The 18007-nt window shown below is 35.2% G+C and overlaps 1 protein-coding gene across 2 annotated transcripts in view; it reads left to right on the forward strand.

The window, feature by feature from the left end:
• The first annotated feature begins 946 nt into the window (after positions 1-946).
• The window catches only part of LOC127872338 (PHD finger protein 21A-like), a 28555-nt gene continuing 11494 nt past the window's right edge, over positions 947-18007 (forward strand). For both annotated transcript variants that reach the window (XM_052415673.1, XM_052415678.1), the window contains exons 1-8: positions 947-1063; positions 7671-7703; positions 8103-8168; positions 9037-9114; positions 9714-9866; positions 10483-10644; positions 11159-11210; positions 17908-17984. In XM_052415673.1, coding sequence (XP_052271633.1) covers positions 1001-1063; positions 7671-7703; positions 8103-8168; positions 9037-9114; positions 9714-9866; positions 10483-10644; positions 11159-11210; positions 17908-17984 — 684 coding nt within the window. In that variant the 5' untranslated portion in view covers positions 947-1000. The remainder of the gene's footprint in view (positions 1064-7670; positions 7704-8102; positions 8169-9036; positions 9115-9713; positions 9867-10482; positions 10645-11158; positions 11211-17907; positions 17985-18007) is intronic.

An 18007-nucleotide genomic window follows, 5' to 3' on the forward strand; every position in this document is an offset into this window, starting at 1 on the left:
TGGCAAATACCACTTACACCGCATCTCGTATAATGCAATTTGGAAAAAAAGTATCAACAAAAATACTATAGAACTTTCAAACGCAGAATAATAAAAATAAAATTGCAATATCAACGCACATGGCGAGGAACAAAGCCATGCAACCAGTCTAAATGTACGTTGAAAAGTGTAGGCGTACTTCGTATCACGAGTTTGTGCCAACAGACTGACATCCAGACTGACGGGCGGACAGACAACTAGAAAAAGACGCACATGCCCGGTACTTAAATTCTACACATAAAGTATTAACTAAAGCCAGTTATTTGTTGAATATGTAAAATTCAATTAACAAATGTTGAACGAGTTAAAATTTTAGTTGATGTTTTCTCGCACTTATATCTCAAAGAAAAATATTTACTATAAAATGTATATGGTGAATTGAATAGTATACATGTCATGGCGGTATGATAGCAACATTAATGTATGTGTCATTAAAATGCTTGTAGAAAATAGGGCCCTGAAATGAAATGCACAGGAAGCACATAACAACTATTACTTAAAGAGATGTGGCCAATGCTTGCAACATAATAACTTATTTAAGAACGCAACGTGTCAGTTCCCGCAAACTGATTACTGACCTGAACGCAAAACGGCAACACGGCTTACAGTGTTTCGCCTTGATGTTATTTAATGCCCTCATTAACGAAGGCATTTTATCAGCGTTACAAAAAAGGAAAAGGACTGTACTATCTCCGATGTTTCGCCCGACGAGGCGTAATCAAAGATGTTGACCAAAAACGCCTCTGGTTATTTGTTTATGAACAGGAGTTGGAGATTCATGGTTGTCTGTGTGGAAAGCTATTTGTAATTTGAAACATGCGCGACAAAAAAAACCAATATTTGTATTTCATGTACATTTTGATTGTTTTGTCGTGTCTTGTTAAATCAATTTTGCTGTTTTCACAAACTGAAAAATTACAGGTTTTTGTTCATTAAGTTATCAAAGTTTCAAAATATAAACATGTCAAAGGCAGAGTTAAACAAGACGCAGTCTGACTTGAAAATAGCAATACAAACACACCAGGTTTGTATTTTTTATAAAAACAATTGGTTTGCATTGTTAGTTATCATACACTTTTATTTTTATAAGTTTGTAAACTTTTTCTGTAAAGCTGAGGCAAGGCTACTTACGACTAATTATCCTTTGTGAAATAGCCATAGACGCTACTATAGTATTAAAAGAAGATCGTTTCGAACAAATATTAACAAAGGATTGCATAGTAATAGTTAGCTATTTTGTTACCAATAATGTAAGTTATAAAAAAATCGTCAAAGCTTTACATCAACCAATTGAATATTGTCACGTCGGCATTCTGCGGTGTAAACATTTATGTTGCACATGTTCTGCAGAAGTCACATGCTATTTCATTTACATACTCATAGTTTATTAAACTGATGACCTCATTAAATGATAATAGCAAATGAAACATTGAATATTGTTGAAATGACCTGAAATGACGCTGCCCTAATTTGATGCCATTTTTGTTTTGCCTCTGTTTGATACATAAGTGATGTCTGTAGACAACACGTCATACAATTACCAATTGTATGCCACACACAATTAACTTCAGTTGTTGTTCCTTATGTGGAAAATAGCTGGTTCAAAGGTAAGATATCAGTGCTTCCGTTAGTGGACGTCCTTATGCCGGAAAAAGGCAATTGTACATCCAGTATACAAATGGTGGAAGTCCCTTGGACGTCCGATAATCCACATGTAAGCCATTGTTTTTTTGGGGAATGGGGCCAGGACCCTTAGGATTGGGAAAATTTGCGGCGTTTTGACTAAAATTGGGAAATTAGTGTTGTTTTCATTATTATATTTACAAAGGTTGAACTTATATGGATGGGAGTTGAACAAAATATTGAGAAAAATATTTTTCAATCAAAATTTTCTTGGCAAGCGCATTAGCCAATCAGCGCTCAGGCAGCCGAATACACGCCGACCCCTTATGAAGCTGTATACAATGTGCTTTTCACAGATAATCACTGATCTCAACCAATGTGGCGCTGTAAATACGTTGTAAATAACTCCTTTTTTATTAAGAGAAAAAGTTTTCACATTACACAAATGCTCTACAGTGTTTTACCAAATGTAACAAAATTAGCGACCTCTGTGCTACAAAGTTTTTATTCAGAAATCAAATTTTAAAGTCCTAGCTTTCCCCAAGGAAGAATGACGTGATTTTGTACATTAAGTCTAATTTTCGCATGATTTTCATCTGTACCCGAAATACAGGACAAATGTTTATTTGTTGCTAGAATTGTCTTAACTTTCCGTGAATAATAAAATAATAATCTTGAAGTGATATCGGATAACACGTTTAATTATACGCGTTTGAAAATACTTAAATTGAATAATGTGCGCTTCCATTAATTGAAGTCTGGGCGTAAATTATGCCCAAAATCGGCAGTCGTTTGTCTGTTTAGCAAATGGTGGAAGTCATTTGGATGTCCGATAAACCGCATGTATACTGTTTTCTAATAAGAAGACATACAAATCACATCGGTTTAACTGTTCATTCACTCTGTTAACCACGCTTCGTGCTTAATTGCCAAAAAAGCGACATCGGCAAATAGATCATCCGCTGATAAGAGATTTTAGAGTATCGCATAATAAAGTCACATTACAAAGCCATGTATGCTGACACAGATACACCACGAGAAATTCTTCGGTAACTTTCCAGTCACCAAACTAAGCTTTACCACGGACTCTAGATTACACGGATATGAAACGGGACCGTTACGCCAAATATCTTGTTGTGTCTAAGTCACGTGACCGTGTCGTAACTATCGATCTTTTATCGAAGCGCCGAGGTTATAAATTTGATGTACCCACTCACGTATTTTGTTAAATTATATTTTCATTTCTAGGCCGATTTTGACAAATTATATATCATTAGAAAGCTTACGTAGCGTAGTTTTCAGATATATAAATATATATTAAGTTTTTCTTCTGATTTCGGCAGCCCGGCGAGTTATAACTTTAACTTTTGCAAATAACATACCGTTTTGGAGTTTTAGAATCTAGATTTACGGTTGGCATGTTCGTACTTTATACCGATTTGTAGCGTTTATATTTGGAGTTCAGTTTTAAAAATAACATCTTGCTTAGGAGAATAGAATTCTGTATACGATAGAAAAAAAAATTGTTTAAAAACGCAAGTTATTAAGGAATGAAGGCGGGAAAATGTAGCGCGCGTTCCTAACGCACTGAACTGATGCTACGGTCTTGGCGATTATGCTTTTGTTTAGATACCGGCCATTGAATTTCCTTTGCCATGATTATTATATTTTTTATGAAATATATTGAAATATTTTGTTCTAGAGACATATCCATACAGCTAAGTATTAATGAAGCTTAATAAATTTACGATTTCAGCTCTTGATTATAACACAGAAAGGGTGTTAATTTTATGATGAAACAGCGTATACAAATGTATAGCGGACCCTCTTGATATTTTTCGGCTTTGCATACTTCAAATATAATGGGTGTCAAAACCATACATGCCATAATTTTTTAGGTCCAAAGCGGGACATTCCATAAAAATTGTCGGGACATTTGACCAAAAAGCAGGACACCTAAAACTATCTATCATTCCACCTTTACTATAGTCAGTATAGTACTAACAAAAACTTTTGATACTTTTATTCAAGACATAAAACATCTGATATGAAGCATGAAATCTAAAACATAACAATAACAGTTTTATTAAATAAGACAATAGCAAACAACGAAGATAATATTCATCTGTTTAAGAGTACAAAATCTAGAACATTACGACAACAATACTCATTATATTAATTTCAATGGTAAACATTAACGCAGGGGAGGCTATCCAGTTGACTGAAAGTACGGGTTACAGTACACTATCTACCGAACAGTTACATCAGTTACACATGGAATGCGCGGCCGTACACATTTCCGTATTTTGTTTTCTTCTTATATACACAGATTAAACTGAATTGTGAATTGTCAGGCACTGTATTGGGGTAGTGTCAAACTGTCATGAATAACAACATGTTGTTTTTATTACAATAACACAAGACAAGATGGGTACCACTTTTACTGTTTGTTGCGATGTTTTTTAAGCATGTGTCCATGCGCAGTTTATTACTTGTCAATTGTCCCGGCTTAATTGGAGTTGGGTCAAACTGTCATGCATAGCACCTCGTTGTTTTTAGCTTAATTGGAGTAGGGTCAAACTGTCATGCATAGCACCTCGTTGTTTTTAGCTTAATTGGAGTAGGGTCAAACTGTCATGCATAGCACCTCGTTGTTTTTATTACAATTACACTAGACAGAATGGGTATCACTTATTGGACTGTTTGTTGCGATTTTGGTATATTGCACATTCGAAATATCCCGCTATATTGGAACTAAACATTGAATGAAAAAGACTCATTTATGACGTAGCGTTAATTTTACAAAACAATTGTTTTGTTAACCGTTTCAAACAAATACAAAATAAACACATTTTCAACATTTATTTCATTATAATAAAACTATCGATAGCAATAAGCGACCACTATCTTGAAGACCACCATGGTGTGAATGCCTGATGAAATCAATAATTAGCCGATAAATCGCTGATAAGGTGTCATAAACAACACTGGTACACACGATAAGTAGAATTGGATTGTTAATTGGGGCAGGGACCTATACATGTTTGTATAGGTCCCTGATTGGGGGCAATAAAGGGATTAGCGGTATAAGTGTTAGCGAAACAGAGCTTGAATAGCGAATTTTATTGGGAAACTATACACCTTACATCGTTTTTACGAACGTCGGGACAAATCGTCTCATGGCGGGACGGCGGGACAAAGGGCCCAAAAGCGGGACTGTCCTGCCGAGATCGGGACGTATGGCATGTATGGTCAAAACATTCATCGTTTGTTGTTTATTATCAAAAAGGTAATTATGTAAAATTATATGAAAGGTTATTAACCATAAATTATCAATTAATTAAAATTATTTAAAGATTCTTGAAAATCACGGTCAACTGTCTATGCATGTACATGTATATTGAAATATCTTTATAAGTTAACAGAGTTATAAATATATAGAATTCTAAATTAAAACTCTGTATTATTTGTATTTTTCGGAAAGATTATTTAACCCCGTTGTGGTCAAATGAGAATGCTGTTTTTAATTATGTTGTTCCGTACACTACCATACACTCTTTATAGGACTACGAAATGACGGAGTTTTTTTACCGGTACCCGCTTAATACGTTAAATGTTAAGTATTAGATTTTTTAAATGTTTAAAATGTACATGTATAGGTATTAAGCACTTATAATTATTGTGATTTAGCTGGCTCACATTTATACAGTATTTAGTTTATGGCAATCTGTATGGGCAGATGACTATAAATGTTTTTAATACGCTACATATCTTATAAACGCAAAATTGAGTATTTGGCGTTACATTACTCCAAGATATGACCACTAATACCACGAGAAGACATGGAGGTATCATAAAAAGTGTAAACTGACCAGACATTGCCACCTGTGGTTAGGGACCAATATACAAGTATAGGTCCCTGCTGTGGCGTATGACACCATAGTGTTATTTAGTATTGGTCGGCACAGTATCTGATCATAACGAGATAATTGGTTTGTGCTGAACACAGGGGCAATAAAACCACAGATCTATCAATAAACAAGATTATTGAGATATCTTTTATTGAACACCGCGATAAAAATGCTCAAACCATGGACTCTAGATTACACGGATAAGAAACATGGCAACATTCTCAGAATCATCACTGCTATATGTGTAATCACCTAACAATTCGTCTAAAAATAATTTATATATTTGAGTTGAAGACGATGTACTGTTGTTTAAGTCTGAATAAACTATCTGTCTGCCTGTCTAAATTCAAGCCGTCATCGTCCCGGTGAAAAAAAATCTGATTTTCAATAGTTGGACATGATGCCCTGATGTCAAAATACGAAATGACCCGCGTAACACGGACCGTGATTGTCAAGAATCTTTAATAAATTGATAATTTAAGGTAAATAACATTTCAAATAATTATACATAATTACCTTGTTGATAATGAACAGCAAACGATGAATGTTTTTGACACCCATTTTATTTCAAGTATGCATGCAAAGCCGAATAATATCGAGAGGGTCCGCTATATACGCTGTTTCATCATAAATTTTACACCCTTTCTGTGTTATAAACAAGAGCTGAAATCGTTTATTTATTAAGATTCATTTATAATAAGCTTTATTGATATGTTTCGTGAACAAAATACTACAATATATTCCATAAAAAATATTATAAGATGGCAAAAGAAATTCAATGGCCGGTTTCTAAACAAAAGCATAATCGCCAAGACCGTAGCATCAGTTCAGTGCGTTAGGAACGCGCGCTACATTTTCCCGCCTTCATTCCTTAATTACTTTCGTTTTTAAACAAATTTTTTTTCTATCGTATACAGAATTCTATTCTCCTAAGCAAGATGTAATTTTTAAAACTGAACTCCAAATATAAACGCTACAAATTGGTATTAAGTACGAACATGTCAACCGTAAATCTAGATTCTAAAACTCCAAAACGGTATGATATTTGCAAAAGTTAAAGTTATAACTCGCCGGGCTGTCGAAATTAAAAGAAAAACTTAATATATATTGATATATCTGTTTACTACGTAACGTAAGCTTTCTAATGATATATAATTTGTCAAAATCGGCCGAGAAATGAAACTATAATTTAACAAAAGACGTGAGTGGGTACATCAAAATGTATAACCTCGGCGCTTCGCTGTACGCTAATCGTAAAAGATCGATAGCCACAACACGTTAAAACGCGCGGTGGTAAAACATAAAATGTGTATTTCTTGTGTTTAACTCGCTATAAATCCATCAATAACAAAGGGAATATACTAAAAGTTATATTTTTTTGAAAGAGGAATTAATAAGCAACAAGATAACGTATAAACCAATAAAATCGGATGAATAGTTTTTGCATAAGATTGAATTGACTACAGTAAGGGTCAAATACTCGATTCATCTCCTGTCAATATACACTCCGTGGCTTTACTTTGCTTCTGATTGGGAAAGGGTTAATTGTGTTTGCACAATCAAGTCTATCATTGGAATGCAGTCAATACGCTATTTTGATGTATACTTTATTAGCATTCAAAAAATAAATGACCAAAAACAATTTTTAATGTATAATTACTATAATTCTTAATGCTTTTAAAATCATATACACTTATTTTTACTCATGATACATGTACTTATAATGAAAGTGTCAAACAATCATTAAATCTCAAGTTTACTTCAATAACATAATTATATTAAAGTAAATTCCATCATTTGTTTGATATTGTTTTTGCAATTTTAATAATTATTTAGAGTCATATTTAATTAGTTTTCCCAAATCAGTGGACTTTTGTCTCGAAAAATTATCCTATTCCGAAATTGCATTTTTCACAAAATGTAGAGAAAAAGGCTTTCCATATGGAAAAATATAGTTAATTTAAGAAGATTTTAATACATTTTTTTTATAATTAAAGAGAAGCAAGTGAGTGGAAGCAAGAGGTGCAAGAGGCAGCACTCTATAATTTTACTCTTGTTTTTCTGAGGTTTTTAATTGTTTTTTGCAATTGTTTACAGATTCTGGTTTCGAAGATGCAAGTTCATGAATTGGTAAGTTGCAACTCAATATAAGGCATGCTTTAGATGGGTAAAGCGATACATTTAATTGACAGAGAATCATAAATTGGCCCTCAAAATGTTTGGGCAAGGTCGATATTTCTTTCATCTGAAGAATTGCTAGTTGCAGCTATTGAAAAATACACAAATCGGCAAATGTCTAGCGCATACTCTGTTTGCGAAATTCAAGCGCCCCAGCGAGGACAGTTAAATTGCCCGTGAGAAGCACTGGGGGCATTGTGTTTCACAAACGCAGGTCTTGTTTATATTATTATTAAAAGAATGTGTTTTTCACATGAACCATGGCGTTTACATCTTGCCCATGGAATTTATTATTTGGTGTTTCTCCATCAGTCATTTTGTTGTTTGTAACTTAAAACTGTTTTCTTGCAGGATTTGGGTCTGACATCGCAACTACACAGCCTTCAAAAGGAGATTTTATCATTAAATCAGAAACAGGTACAGTACAAATGGGTATGTGGTAAGAAAGGAAAAAACAGCGGTTTTAAATCACTAAATTGATGGGTGAAAAATTTGAAAATCAATTCTGAATTTACTAATTTTCAGAAGTTTTTGTCCATAAATGATAAAGAAGTCCACTTACTGTGAGTAATAAAATATTTTTTAAAAATCAGTGCTGCACTCCTGTAAATGGATGACTCCGATGAGTATGTTGATCTCTTGCAGTCTCAAATCATGTCCATATTGTATTTATTGGCTCTTTGAAAACTTTGGTAATTCATCAATTCAACAGAGATGTAATTAAGTATGTACACTTTTATGATAGAATTCTGTTGTGAAAACTCGAATTATTTGAGTGATTTATAAAAATGTGTATCCCATGTGACTGATGAGTACAGTTTGTTATTTCTTATGTACTTTTTATCATATTATTATTTAAAAAACTTAAACAAATCAAAGATTATTTATATGAAGTAAATATTTTTGCTGAACGATAAAACATGTAATTTGTTTAAGCTGGCCATGAAAAGTCTTGCTACATGTATTAGGTTAATATGGAAACAGTGAATTTAAGTAGCAAAAGTGTTTAGTATTTAAATGGTCAATACAGCTAGCATTACAGTTGCTTGTGATGACACTTTACGCTGAAGCTGGATTTTTGCAAGAAAAGACTTTCTTTGAACGAAAAATATCATAAAAGGGAAAAGTGTTTTTCTATGATAGCCTTTGCGGACAGGCTAATGTAGGCCAACACTTTATGCTCATGTGTTAAACCCCCTTTTGACAGAGAATGGCCCATTTTTAAATTGTTAGGATGTTGCACAATGTATTGCACCGTTAATTTTCCGCTATTGCGGCCATGCAGAAGCAGATAGTCCAGAAGTTGAAGCTGGAGCTGATAGAGAGAACTACTGGCATGGGTGTGGAGAACAGCGACCCACAGGTATACATATGAGCCCCATTCTGAGAAAACTGGGCATAATGCATGTGCGTTAAGTGTCATCCCAGATTAGCCTGTGCAGTCCGCACAGGCTAATCAGGGACGACACTTTCCGCCTAAACTTGATTTTTGGTAAGAAGGGACTTCCTTGAAACTAAAAATACCATAAAAGCGGAAAGTGTCGTCCCTGATTAGCCTGTGCGGACTGCAGAAGCTAATCTTGGACGACACTTTATGCACATGCATTAAGCCCAATTTTCTCAGAAAGTGACTCATGTGATCATTATATCCAACCATCTTTTCCCTTTTCTATGTTTATGCGTTACCAGTACCCTAAATTGCCAATGGCGGCCAAAATCTTTTATTGGCTGAAAAAGCAGAATTTTGTTTCCTAGATTTTTATTTTTTCCATGGATGCATGCCTGAACCCCTCCTTTACAATTTAATATTATGAAGAATTCTTATTGATAACCCTTAATTAAATGTCCATTATTACATCAACATGGTTATATTTCTTGGGAACAATAAAGAAATAAAACAATAATAAAAAAGTTCTTTTTTTCTACTTTCAAACTACTTATGCAGCTCTGTACATATTACAGGTGTGCGTGTCAACCAGCACCCCTGACCCAGGGTCCTATGTGACACAGGCCAGCCTTGTCATGTGGGTCCCGCCCCTCACTCCAACCCCTACAGTGTCCCCTACCACACTACGGATACCTTCCTATCAGGCCGGGATGCACAACAGACTAGAGGTAATTGAGTATTGACCTTTCACAGTTCTTGTCAATTCTGTTTGAAAACAAGTGTTTCCGTGTCCGGTCTTTGACATTTACAGAAGTCCATTTGTTTGGTACAGAAAAGTGGAGGTTAATTTATGAGCCCTTCCATGTACATGTACATATTCTGCAATTTGTTTTTTTCACCATTTTGGGAATAGGTCTGGGTCCTTTTGGGTTGGGAAAATTTGTGGCGTTTTGACAAAAATTGGGATATTAGTGTTGTTTCTGTTTTGCTAAAGATGCTTCATAATTAAGAAAAAATAGTTTTCAGTATTATATTTTCTAAGGTTGAACTTATATAGCTGGATGGGAGATGAACAAAATGTTGAGATCTTAAAACAAAGTTTGGGGGGGGTGGCAGTAGATAGGCAGCAATTGCATAAACAACACTTTTTCAGAACAACTTTATATTTTAAGCTTATTGTTCAAAGGATTGTTGAGCAAGTATGATCAAATCTATGAACATTAAAAAGTTAACCAGGGTAAGTTTTATCCTGTATTTTAGCCGTGCTCATCCAAGATTAGCCTGTGCAACGGCCCTTTTACAGCTGGACCAGCATTCAAATGTTTTATACCCTTTCTTTATCAGCCAAAGGACATTTGCAGTGGCCACAACGTGTTAGGCAGTATGTCCTCCAACCAGTCAAGAGGCGGCAGTGATCCTAAACACTCACGACAACGAGCATCTGCACATGCTAAACAGACTTCAAGTCCTGACGTCTACATTGAGAGGGCAAGAGAACTTAAGCAGGTAGAGACTTCTTTAATGATATCTTTTTTATTTAGCACAAACAGTCTCTTCTAGATGTTTGTGATGTGCTCATATCATTCTTTTAATGCCCCCTTTTGAAGAAAAGGGAGTATATAGTTTTCGCACTGTCCGTCAGTCTGTCATACTTTTCGTGTCCGCTCTCTAATTCAAATAGTTTTCATCAGATCTTTACCAAACTTGGTCAGAAGTTGTATCTAGACAATATCTAAGTCAAGTTCGAATATGGGTCATGCCAGGTCAAAAACTAGGTCACAGGATCACTTAGTGCATTTCAATAACTTCTATCAAAGCGTTTATTGGGGGCATATGTCATCCTATGGAGACAGCTCTTGTTTCTTCCAGCTTTTATGAATGTTAATGTTTTTGTTTTCTCTTTGCTTACCATTAGACGTATAACAAAAGATGTAAGGAAAGTAAATTATTCCATTTTGCAGACATGCCATATGTTATGGTTGACACATTTTAGAGCCAGTGCTGATCTCATTTATTTCAGAAACTCGATTTTATGGCCTGTATCGAACTTGTTCCTCCTGATTCAGTATCCGGTAAGTTAATGTGATTTATTTTAAGTCCCCTACCTGTTTCAGTGGAGGTTGACCATAGGTTTGCTTCGGTCGGTCTTGTCTGTAAGGTGGTCTGGAAAAAATGGATTTGTTAGTGTCTGGCAAATGTACTGGAAAAATAATGAAAAAACATGGAATGATGTAAAGAGAAATGTGAAGATGATAATCATCATTTTAGCTCACCTAAGCATGAAGTGCTCAATCAATTTGTACTAATGTGATCACCCTATATTTTGCATCTGCTTCGGGCTGTTTTCCTTGTGTTGTTGTTGTTGTCAATTTTAGGCTGGTTGCCAATTTTTTTTTCCAATCTTGATGAAACTTTGCCAGAATTTTATCTGAACAACATCTAGGCCAAGTTGAATCTGTGTCACATGCCTCTAAAAACTATCGCTTGGTAAAATAAAAAAATAATCTTGTTACCAAGAAAAGACATATTTATTCAGACTTACGCAGTGTACATCGTCTAAACACTAGATATTTCACATTCAATTATGTCACAGAGATAAACATAGTAATACTACATGTATAAACATTAGCAGCATCGTATACGGTTAGGAAAATACAAGGTTAAATACTTGTTATATGTGGAGGAAAACATTTTGAAGTTAAGTAACAAAGTTCGAAGCTATGTGACGTAGTGTCTTAGTGATTTAGATAATAAATCTAAATTACCACTGTTTGGGCCACATTTTTTCTCAATCTTGATACAACTTGGTGAATGTTCATTTTGAAAAAATCTAAGACTAGTTTGAATCTGGTTACTGTGAAACCATTTATTTTCGTCGGCACAAAATTTCGACCTTTTCATAAAAATGACAATTTCGTCCGCTCTTAAATTCGTCCATTTCTGGTTTTGAAAAAAAAATCAAAAACGTCCGATTTGTTTGTAATACATGTAATACGCGGTTGCGAAAAAATGGTGCTGGGGAAAGAGAGGTGACACTTGGTAGTCACTTGCAGGAGGTGGGCCTTGTTTGGCATATGCCAATTAACAAGTCTGTTATTTTAGGTGATAGTAACTGTCCCTTATTATTTTATGTAATTGACACGTTCTTTGTTATGATTAGCGGATAAGTGGGACTGAATAATCGTTAACGAGTGTTTTAAACAACGAAGCCAATTGCCAATTGCAGTTAAAACCAAACACAAATCAAAATGTTCTTTATTAATTTGTAACAAAGCGCAGAATATATTTCAGTCAGGTGTTGATCACACATCGTCATATTTTAATTGCGTTTAATAGTGTTGTCTTCAATCCGGATTCGCCGCGTGTAGGCTGTATAATCTGCAACACCCCAGAAAAACACAATACACACAATGGGTAATAAAGTTGTTAACAATTAGCGCTAATCAACACTATTATACCTAAACGAAGTCGACGCATTCGATACAGCCTTATTGCATTTGCGTTTTACAGGAAATGTCAGTTGTCAGTACACTGTATAATGAACACCCCATTGTGTAAAAACCGGATTTAACTTGAGTGCGAATAGTCGACTGTTTCATGTTCTTTGTATCAATACCATCTGTGTATCTGTATTATAAGTATACCAGTCAACAAATAAGGTGCGCGCTTCCGCATATGGGTATTCGGACGTTCAAAAAATTGACCTACGGTTTAGCGTTCATGCCGTCGACGTCGAACACATTAAGCAATCTAACTCGTTTTTTTTTTTACTATTTCTTTATTTGCAAAAAATACTAATGGCTTATAACTTACCTTGCAATCTTTTTTTCTCGCATTTTGCGAGTGTGCGAGTGTTAATTTCGAGCCCTGCGTATATGCGTGGATTACGCTGGATTTAAATGCCTCATGCCTACAGTAATTCAGTCTTATTTGTTTCAAATATGGGACATGATTGTTCGTTAGGATCTTGAATTCGTCCATCAGTCGAAGGACAAAAAAGGCGAAAATTAATGTCGGACGAATAATAATGGTTTCACAGTATGTTCGTCAAAAAACTAGGTCGGTCAGTCAAATCTGAGGTTGGCCGGTCAAATCTGAGGTCGGTCGGTCAAATCTGAGGTTGGCCGGTCAAATCTGAGTAAACGCCTCTAGAGGCCACATTTATTACACGATGTTGATGAAACTTTGTATGTCCCCCACCCACTATAGTGGGGGACATATTGTTTATGCCCTGTCTGTTGGTCTGTACGTTGGTCTGTTGGTCTGTTTGCTCCAACTTTAACATTTGCAATAACTTTTTCAATATTCAGGATAGCAACTTGATATTTGGCATGCATGTATATCTCATTGAGCTGCACATTTTGAGTGGTGAAAGGTCAAGGTCAGAGGTCAAATATATGTGGCCAAAATCGATCATTTTATGATTACTTATTTAATATGCATGTGTATCTCATGGAGCCGCACATTTTGAGTGGTGAAAGGTCAAGGTCATCCTTCAAGGTCAGAGGTCAAATATATGTGGCCAAAATCGCTCATTTTATGAATACTTTGGCAATATTGAAGATACCAACTTGATATTTGGCATCCATGTGTATCTCATGGAGCCGCACATTTTGAGTGGTGAAAGGTCAAGGTCATCCTTCAAGGTCAAAGATCAAACAAACAAAAAAATTCAAAGCGGCGCAGAAGGGGACATAGTGTTTCTGACAAACACATTTTTCAATATTGAAGATAGCAACTTGATATTTGGCATGCATGTGTATCTCATGAAGCTGCACATTTTGAGTGGTGGAAATTCAAGGTCAAGGTCATCCTTCAAGGTCCAAAAAAAAAAAATTGTTTCAAAGCGGAGTTCTCATGAAGCTGCACATTTTGAGTGGTGGAAGTTCAAGGTCAAGGTCATCCTTCAAGGTCAAAGGTAAAAAAATTAATTAAAAAAATTCAAAGCGGCGTTCTCATGAAGCTGCACTTTTTTAGTGGTGGAAGTTCCAAGGTCAAGGTCATCCTTCAAGGTCAGGATCATCCTTCATGGTCAAAGGTCAAAAAAAATAAATTCAAAGCGGCGTTCTCATGAAGCTGCACATTTTGAGTGGTGAAAGTTCAAGGTCAAGGTCATCCATTAAGGTCAAGGTCATCCTTCAAGGTCAAAGGTAAAAAAAAAATAAAAAAATTCAAAGCTGCGTTCTCATGAAGCTGCACATTTTGAGTGGTGGAAGTTCAAGGTCAAGGTCATCCTTCAAGGTCACAGTCATCCTTCAAGGTCAAAGGTAAATAATAATAATAATAAATTTCAAAGCGGGGTTCTCATGAAGCTGCACTTTTTGAGTGGTGGAAGTTCAAGGTCAAGGTCATCCTTCAAGGTCAAGGTCATCCTTCAAGGTCAAAGGTAAAAAAAATATAATATAGTCAAAGTGGCGTTCTCATGAAGTTGCACATTTTGAGTGGTAGAAGGTCAAGGTCATCCTTCAAGGTCAAGTTTATCCTGCAACGTCAAAGATAATTTTTTTTTTTTAATTTTCAAAGCGGCGGCGTCATGAAGCTGCACATTTTTAGTGGTGGAAGTTTAAGGTCAAGGTCAACCTTCAAGGTCAAAGGTAAAAAAATAATTATTTCAAAGCGGCGCAGAAGGGGACATAGTGTTTCAGACAAACACATTTCTTGTTCAGAATGCTATTTTAACATTTTCAGTTTTGTGTATTAACTTTCAGTAGGTCACCAGGTCAAATGTTAGAAAACTTGGTTACCACTCAAGCAAGAGGCCACAAATATTACTCAATCTTGATGAAACTTGGTCAGGTTGTTTATCATACAAATGAAAAGACTCCGGTTCATGTGCATTCAAAAATGTTTGGTTTATTGTTATTCAAGATTCGATTGTTTACCCCCTTTTGAAAATAAGGCAAAGGGCAGGGCAGTTTCCTTATATGTAAAAACTTGTTAACATTCAAGAAGTCCCATTTATTGTGCAATCTTCATGAAAACTTGATAAGAACAAATTGTGTAATATCTTGGATGAATTTGAATCTGGTCTGTTGTAAAACTGGGCCACTAGGGGGCGGGGCATTTTTCCTTATATGGCTATAGTAAAACCATGTTAACACTGTAGAAGTCAAATTTTTAGTCAAATCTTCATGAAACTTGGTCAGAAATATTTTGTAATGATATGTGGGCTGTGTTCAAAACTGGTTTTGGGTCTGTTGAAAAACATGGCCACCTGATAGTGGGGCATTTTTAGCTCGACTATTATAAATGAAATATATATAGTGGAGCTATCCTACTCACCCCGGCGTCTGCGTTAGCGTAAGCGTGCAAATGTTAAAGTTTTCGTACTACCCCAAATATTTTCTTTGTACTTGACATATTGCTTTCATATCTTGCATATTTGTTTACCAACATGACCCCAACCTATAAATAAGAGCAGACAACTCTATCAAGCATTTTGTCATAATTATGGCCCCTTTACCACTTAGAATATGCAGCAAATGTTAAAGTTTGTGTACTACCCCAACTATTTTTAATGTCCCTTGACATATTGCTTTCATATTTTGCATACTTGTTAACCATCATGACCCCAACCTATAAACAAGAGCAGACAACTCTATCAAGCATTTTGTCATAATTATGGCCCCTTTTCCACTTAGAATATGCAGAAAATGTTAAAGTTTGCGTACTACCCCAACTATTTTCAATGTCCCTTGACATATTGCTTTCATATTTTGCATACTTGTTAACCATCATGACCCCAACCTATAAACAAGAGCAGACAACTCTATCAAGCATTTTGTCATAATATATTGCCCCTTTTATACTTAGAATATGCATATTATTGATAAATCTATGTTAAAGTTTGCTTACTACCCCAAATATTTCCTATATCCTTTGACATATTGCTTTTATATGTTGCATACTTGTTTACCAACATGACCCCAACCTATAAACAAGAGCAGACCACTCTTTCAAGCATTTTGACATAATTATGGCCCCTTTTACACTCAGATAATTGAACATTTTGCTTAATATCGGCTGAGATTGAAACTGGGTCATGTGAACTCAAAACTAGGTCTCTAGGTCAAATAAAAAAACATTAATACTCTTGAAATGACCTTTTTGGTCCAATCTTTATGAATCAGCTGGCAGTTTCTCACAATAGCCTAGTTCCTTTGGATATCAGTTGATCAGCTTAGGGCCTATGGCCCTTTGGTTTTACAAAATTGACACAAGTGACAAATTTGAGCAGACTGTATTTTATCTGTAACAATCGTAAAAAAAATAATTAAAGATAACTTGGCGCTAATTCATCTCCCTACCTTTAATGTTAAACCGCTTCTTTATACTTTAAGTTTGTCGTACAACATTCTTTTCATTATAACTTACCACTAACGACAACCATGATGACAAGGTAACCCTTTGAAGTCAAAAGTCAATTTTGGCCATAAACAGCTTATGTTTGACATACATTGTAAACAGAGTTTATAAACAAATAGTTTGATGTGGGGACATCCTTTCCCTATGAACACATGCATTGCTCATGTAGGCCTTTCCTATTATTCTAGTACTAGGTTTGTCATGTAGGTCTATTGTATTGTTCTATCCCTAAGTTCATGCCTTGTATTACCCGGTAGGTCAAGTATGCAATGATTGGTGTCTGTGAACTCAAGTGAGTGCTTAAGGGTCATGATGGCCCTCTTGTTATTTTTATGCCCCCGGATCGAAAGATCAGTGGTATATTGTTTTTGGCCTGTCTGTCATTGTATGTGTGTGTGTGTCCCAAAACTTGAACATTGGTCAATAACTTTTGAAATATTGAAGATAGCAACTTGATATTTGGCATGCATGTGTATCTCATGGAGCTGCATATTTTGAGTGGTGAAAGGTCAAGGTCATCCTTCAAGGTCAAGGTCAAAAAGACAAATTCAAAAACGTTAACCAAAATTTTAACCTTCTTCATAACTTTTGCAATATTGAAGATAGCAACTTGATATTTGGCATGCATGTGTATCTCATGGAGCTGCACATATTGAGTGGTGAAAGCTCAAGGTCATCCTTCAAGGTCAAAAAAATAATTCAAAGCGGCGCATAAGGGGGCATTTTGTTTCTGACAAACACATCACTTGTTGTTTATAAGTCAATGAACAGGTCATTTATTGAGAACAAGAACAGAACTTAATATTGTATATACTAAAAAATGCAAAGGATATAATCATACAATTTTCAATTGTCCAAAACAGTAATAATCAACTACTTTTGTGGCAATATCAACACTATTTTTGACATGTTAGACTGCAAACAATAATGTTCAAACTGAAAAAAATGGTTTTGAAGTTATGGCCTATTACTATTTGCTCCCAATTTGTAAAAAGTTCTCAGCAGTGATGGCAGTTCTTTTTGAGGCTGATAGTCACCAAACATTCTAAAAAATGATCAAGGTAAACAATTATCATAGAATACATCAATGATAATAATACATCATACAATACCTTGTTAACTCTTTCAGTGCTGGAACAAAATTTTGAAGGCCTTTGCAAACAGTTTGGATCCAGATGAGATGCCACAGAACATGGCGTCTCATCAGGATTCAAACTGTTTGCTATTTTGATAGTATTCTTTGAAAAAAATCGAAGAAAATAATAATTTCAGAAATTCAGCAGACAACATTTTAGCAGACGACAAATTTCCCAGCATGCAAAGGGTTAAGTTGTTGTCAAGATGTAAGTAGTAAATAAATGTTATATTTTGTAAGATATTATTTTATATGTGATTGATGATCAGATGCTGTTGGGAAGAGGTCAGAGAGGAAGCGTAGAAGTACAAACAATCCAAACTTTGCGTATGGAATTGAATTGGAGGTTTGTTTTACAAATCATGTTCA

This window comes from Dreissena polymorpha, chromosome 1, assembly GCF_020536995.1.
Source record: "Dreissena polymorpha isolate Duluth1 chromosome 1, UMN_Dpol_1.0, whole genome shotgun sequence".
Taxonomy (NCBI): Eukaryota; Metazoa; Mollusca; class Bivalvia; order Myida; family Dreissenidae; genus Dreissena; species Dreissena polymorpha.